The sequence below is a fragment of the Hypomesus transpacificus genome, chromosome 11, assembly GCF_021917145.1.
Source record: "Hypomesus transpacificus isolate Combined female chromosome 11, fHypTra1, whole genome shotgun sequence".
Taxonomy (NCBI): domain Eukaryota; kingdom Metazoa; phylum Chordata; class Actinopteri; order Osmeriformes; family Osmeridae; genus Hypomesus; species Hypomesus transpacificus.
Window position 1 is genome coordinate 16,013,344 of NC_061070.1, and position 6,352 is coordinate 16,019,695.

The 6,352-nt window shown below is 51.6% G+C and overlaps 1 protein-coding gene across 1 annotated transcript in view; it reads left to right on the forward strand.

Annotated features, from left to right (window-relative positions):
- LOC124473777 (attractin-like protein 1) overlaps positions 1 to 5,635 on the forward strand; it is a 17,929-nt gene extending 12,294 nt beyond the window's left edge. Inside the window, exons 2-6 of the mRNA XM_047029452.1 lie at positions 3,433 to 3,516; positions 3,666 to 3,779; positions 4,507 to 4,635; positions 5,132 to 5,340; positions 5,556 to 5,635. Of these exons, the coding sequence (XP_046885408.1) occupies positions 3,433 to 3,516; positions 3,666 to 3,779; positions 4,507 to 4,635; positions 5,132 to 5,340; positions 5,556 to 5,635 (616 nt within the window). The remainder of the gene's footprint in view (positions 1 to 3,432; positions 3,517 to 3,665; positions 3,780 to 4,506; positions 4,636 to 5,131; positions 5,341 to 5,555) is intronic.
- The last annotated feature ends 717 nt before the right edge of the window (positions 5,636 to 6,352 follow it).

Below are 6,352 nucleotides of genomic sequence, written 5' to 3' on the forward strand. Positions count from 1 at the left end.
GCTGACACTGTCTTGTCACTAAGCTTCTTTGTCTAAGTCTGTGTGTGTGTGCTTTGTTACTCACGATGTTTGTGTGCGGTCATCTGCGTGCGTGCCGTGTCTGTACACCCTTGTAAACACGGCCTTGCTTGGACATGTCACCATCTCTGACTGGTTCAGAAGAAAAGCAGAAGGAGCGGGGGGGGGTGAATGCAGTGGTTCTGTCTTGGCTGTTGTGGTCGTGTGGCTGTGAGTAGAGGGCCAGGCAGGCGTCGCTGGCTCTCTGTGTACACACCCCTTCTCTCTCCGTCAACACACACACTATCACTTTATGTAAGTGTAGCACTGTGGAAAATGGGATTCTTAGCAGAAATCTGGAGATAAGCTGGAGTTGAGAGCTTTATAGATTTTGGTCCGATTCCTAAAAACCCACCAGTGCCACACGGTAGAGTAGCTGTAGTAGTTTAAAATTGTGACTTGCTGAGGCAGAATGGGGCTTTGAGTTTATCTGCTCAGTAGTACTGGATCTGGGCTTACGGATAGGTGGCATAGTAATAGAGAGATAAGGGGATAGACAGATACATGGAGGAATACGTGATATGGTTTAGGAGCCAACTGCTGGAGGGCTAGCCTGGCTTTGAACAGCACTGTCGATGACCGGGAGGGAGAGAGAGAAAGAGAGACGGAGTAAAGAAAAGGAGAGAGAGTGATAGAATGAGAGAATGAAATCCTACAGTACACTACGGGAACACCATGTTGGAGAGGACTCTGGAGACTCTCTCTTCCTCTCCCTGTCTCTCTTTCTCTATCAGTTTCTCTCTCTTCCTCTATCAGTTTCTCTCTCTTTCTGTCTCTATTGGTCTCTCTCTCTCTGTCTCTCTGTCTCTCTCTCTCTCTCTCTCTCTCTCTCTCTCTCTCTCTCTCTCTCTCTCTCTCTCTCTCTCTCTCTCTCTCTCTGTCTCTGTCTCTGTCTCTGTCTCTGTCTCTGTCTCTGTCTCTGTCTCTGTCTCTGTCTCTGTCTCTGTCTCTGTCTCTCTCTCTCTCTCTCTCTCTCTCTCTCTCTCTCTCTCTCTCTCTCTCTCTCTCTCTGTCCATCTGCTTCCCATCTGGGTTCTATGCTGCATCAATAATTCAGTCACAAGGCATAAATATTTCACACAGCAGACCTCTACCTTTCATACCTCTACTCCTCTTTGCTCTCTCCGTCTGCTTTTGTGGAATCCTAAAAGGAAGATGAGAAGGAAACCAGGACTTGTCTAAAGACTTGTCTCCTCTGCACATCCGGGAGTGTGTGTGTGTGATAGCCTCATGCTGTGAGTTTCTAGACAGTCTGCTCTCCTGTGGTGATCTGGGATCGGGGTGTGTGTGTGTGTGTGTGGAGGGGTGTGAGGGTACTAGTTGGGGAGGTGTAAAGGGGATGTCAGAGTAGGTTTTTATTTTCTTTGTTTATTTCACATGAAGAATCGATAGAGTTCCAAAGACACACACCGTGGGGTTATCAGTGAAACTGCAGCAGGGGATGTTTCACTGTTCCCCACTTCCTAAGAACTCACCTGCAGGAAGACAAGGTGTGTGTGTGTGTGTGTGTGTGTGGATGTCTTCTGGTTGGCTGGCAGGGGATGACTTACTATTCATACACAGAGCCATAGCCAGGAGATGGAGCAAGATATGAGTTACATTAAGAACATAAGAATATATAATGCAATTAAATTTAATAGAGGAAAGAACTAGAAGGCGATGAGATGAGACAAGAGGAGAGGGCAGAAGGGAGGGGTGGTGAGGGGAGAAGAGAGGAAAGGAGAGCAAAAGAAAGGAGAGGAACAGAATGGCTCATTCTGAGTACTCAGTCAAGTTACACTATGTAATGCTCCCTTGGTGACCCATCAATAAATCCATGGTCAAAATAACTCTGATTCAGTATACTTGGATTGGATAGATATTTCTATATTATCCTTGTAATCTGTGTTTGGTTTTAAAGATGAAGGAGTATATTGTAATCTCTGGGATTAGTCGAGGGGACGTCTGATGAAGGCATTGCCTGAAGGGAGGGAGAGGGAGCAGGTGGTGGTTCACCATGAGTCTCTCTCTCTCTCTCTCTCTCTCTCTCTCTCTCTCTCTCTCTCTCTCTCTCTCTCTCTCATGTAGGGGACAGGCTAGTCCTGGGAGTGGGACTGGATGCAATCTGTCTGCTTTAATCACAGAGAAACATCACATTGGCCCTTCAGCCTCCTAATCCTGCAAGCGTGTGTGTAACAGAGAGAATGTGTGTCTGTCGGACAGACTCTGTCCCTCCCTCCCCTGGCTAGACTGTCCTCTCACTCTGATGTCTGCAGAAGGCTGCAGATGGAACCACGCGTCACAGCACCAACTAGTGTGTATCTCCCCTTCTGTAGTGTTCTGTCTCTCTCTGTCTGTCTGTCTCTCTGTCTCTCTCTCTTTTATTCTCTCCCTGTCCTTGGCTATCTCTGGGGCGAGCTGTTTTGTAGAGTCTGTGTCCAGAGCATCCATCCAGCCTTGCTATCCAGATAGCATCCATCCAGCCATGCTATCCAGATAGCATCCATCCAGCCATGCTATCCAGATAGCATCCATCCAGCCATGCTATCCAGATAGCATCCTCCTTATCAGCTCAGTGGGATAGGGCTGTCAACCTCACTAATGAGACATTAGATATGAGAGCACTAACCCCTTAGACTGGCTGTCCTCACACACACACACACACACACACACACACACACACACACACACACACACACACACACACACATACACACACACACACACACACACACACAGAGTTGTGAGATGGCAGGCAGGTCTGGCTGGGTGCCATATGGACCAAAGGGCCTCAGTTGAAAGTGCAGGGTTGGATAATGAGGCCTTGGTGGGTTCGTTTGCTCCTCCCCGCCCATTTCAGTCCCAAAGACCCCTCGCTCTCCTGCTATTGTGTTTACTGCATGTTTGTGCGAGTGGAACAGAGAGCTGTTTCATGATTTGGCTCTCCATACCATAGCGACAGGTGATGTGCTGGATTCACCTTATGGGTCTTCCATGTTGGTCACATTTACATTCATTATGTATGAGGACATATGATTGTTGCCAATTTATAGTCATATATTCACACATACCTCGTCACACCGGTTAGTTTGGCTGGTTACACTGTGGCAGCAGGGCCACGTGCACAGTGACTGGGCCTACTCAGTGCACAGTACTGGGCCTAGTCAGTGCACACTACTGGGCCTAGTCAGTGCACAGTACTGGGCCTAGTCAGTGCACAGTGACTGGGCCTAGTCAGTGCACAGTACTGGTATAATTGCACCTCAGATATCAGTGTATTGTGCAGTATATTCTGTCAAAAAATGTGTTCTAATTTTCTGTCCTTTTCTCTGTCTCTGTCTGTCTCTCTCTGTCTGTAACTGTCTGTCTCTGCCTGTCTCTGTCTCTCTCTGGCAGGCTAACAGAAGCATCAGGTTTGATCACAGACGGACCAATCAACTACAAGTATAAGACCAAGTGCACCTGGCTGATCGAGGGCTAGTGAGTCCCCCCCTTTTCCCCCTGTCGTTCTCACCACACAGAGCAGAACAGGCATCCCAGAGCCAGCGCTGGCAGCTGCCTCAGCTCTGTGGCCTGGGGCCTGCCGTCTCTTCCTGGCTGTAACCCCCTGTTCTCCTGCTCTCCTCCAGCCCCAACGCTGTCCTCAGGCTGCGCTTCAACCACTTTGCCACCGAGTGCAGCTGGGACCACCTGTACGTCTACGACGGGGACTCCATCTACGCTCCCCTCATCGCTGTGTTTAGGTGAGCCACGCCCCGTGAGCCACGCCCCAGGAGCCACACCCTGTGAGCCGCCCCCCGCTGGCCTAGTGCTGCAGGACAGGTTTAGGGGGAATCGTTTCCTCAGGTGGTTCAGACGGGAGGAGGAATATCATCTTTTGTGTCTGAAGCCCCTGGAGACAGATCCCCCCCCCCCTGTGCTCTTTTGAAGAGGCCCGCAGCGTGAAGCCTTCCTCGGGGCGCCGTCCTTTCTTCCCTTCCCTTTTTCTCTCCTTTCCCGTCTCTTTCCCTTACTCCCCTCCTCTCCCCTCGTCTTCTCTCCCAGGTCGATCAGTATTGACGTGGTGGTCTTTGTGTTGTCTGCTGACGGTTCACAGATTTCTCAGTGGGGACTCGGTCTGACTGGGTCATTGGGAAAAGATTAGAGTGGATTTATCTCTCTACCTCTCTCTCTCTCCCCTCCCTCTTTCTCCCTTTGTTGTTCTCTCTATGGTTCTCTCTCTCCTTCGCTGGCTGCTCTCTCTGTGATAACCTTGATCCCTGCTGGTGGAGCGCTGTGTGCACACCATCCAGGAGTGATAGTGGGGATTGATCAGCAGGGAGAGTAAAGGAACTTTTCCTGTCGGCCACGGAGAGACGGACGGACGGACGATGAGGGGTTGCCGCGGCAACAGAAATCACAGCTCGGCAGTCAATCAGTGTGTGTTTTTCCTGCATATGTTTTCACACGCGCGTGTGTGTCTTCCTCCAGTGGTCTGGTGGTCCCGGAGAGAAGAGGGAACGAGAGCGTTCCTGAGGTGGTGGCTTCGTCTGGTTTCGCTCTGCTGTACTTCTTCAGCGATGCTGCCTACAACCTGACTGGCTTCAACATCCAGTACTCGTGAGCGGTCCTGCTAACGCACACACGCCCACACACCCACACACACGGATACATAGAAACACACAGACATACGCACACACACAAACTCTCTCTCCTTCCCCTCTCTCTCTCCCGCCCCTCTCTCTCTCCCTCCCCTCACTTCCCTCACCTCCCTCCCCTCACCTTCCTCCCCTCACCTTCCTCCCCTCACCTCTCTCCCTCCCCTCACTTCCCTCCCGTCACCTCCCTCACCTTCCTCCCCTCACCTCTCTCCCTCCCCTCTCTCCCTCCCCGCTCTCCCTCCCCTCACCTCCCTCCCCTCTCTCTCTCCCTAACCTCTCCCTCCCCCTTTCCCTCCCCTCCCCTCGCTCCCTCCCCTCACCTCCCTCCCCTCCCCTCGCTCCCTCCCCTCCCCCCTCCCCTCCCTCCACTTTCTCCCTCCCTCCCTCCCCTCTCTCCTCCCCCTCTCTCCCTCCCCTCTCTCTCTCCCTCCCCTCTCCCCCTCCCCTCTCTCCAGGATCAACTCGTGTCCCAACAACTGTTCGGGCCACGGTAAGTGCAGCGTGGCCAACTCCATCTCCAGCCGTGTGTACTGCGAGTGTGACAAGTACTGGAAGGGGGGAGCCTGTGACATGCCCTACTGCCGTGACAACTGCGGCAGCCCCGACCATGGCTACTGTGACCTCACGGGAGAGAAGCTGTGTGTCTGCAACGATAGCTGGCAAGGTACCCCCCCCCCCCCCCCCCGCAGGGTGGTTGTGGAGGCAGGCGTGCGTGAAGGACTGAAAGAATACATGCATATTTCAAGAACCGCATTTGTGAAAAATGGACGAGGGCATTGAGGGGACGTTCGCTGCCTAGGCCTGTCGGTGAAGGGCGTTTTGACGTTGAGTTGCACTGCCATCTCCTGGTTTGGTAGAGAAGTGCGAGTCTGTTTTCAGATGGAACACACCCTGGGTTTGATGGCAAAGAGGAGCTGTGCTTTGGACTGTCTGCCATCTACTGGAGGAGAATGAAATAGACCTGTTTCCTCCTCCACAGTTGTGCTCATATGCAGTCAGGGGTTGTCTCTCTCTCTGCCTCCGCGACAGCTCACACACATCATTGTCCTGATGGCTGAGCGGTGAGGGAGTCGGGCTAGTAATCAGAAGGTTGCCGGATCGATTCCCCGCCGTGCCACATGATGTTGTGTCCTTGGGCAAGGCACTTCACCCTACTTGCCTCGGGGGGAATGTCCCTGTACTTACTGTAAGTCGCTCTGAATAAGAGCGTCTGCTAAATGACTAAATGTAAATGTAATGTAAATGTAATGAGGTTTGGCCTCCATTGATACATTACTCCAAACATGATCATAGCTCCCAGACCTCCTCTCTCCCTGTTATTCATATATATATATATATATACACAAACACACACACACAGTTGCTAATGTGGATTTCTGGATCAGACCCACCCCAATTAGAAAGTCCCTTAATGGCTTTGCCCCCAGTTAGCCCGTGTGTGTATTTAGGGGGATGTTTGATGTGAGAAGACAGTGACTCAGTTCCACCAGTAGATGGAGCTGTGGTACCTTGTCTGGTGATCAGTCCCAGAGAGGTGTGTCTGATCAGGTGTGCCTCCACTGTAGCATGTGTTGGTCACCCTGCCTGGGAGCTGAGATGTGGTTACTTAACGATGTCGCTAGTAAGTACAGACCTGTCCGCCGTAACACTGTTAGAATCCTCAGTGTTCTGCTGTA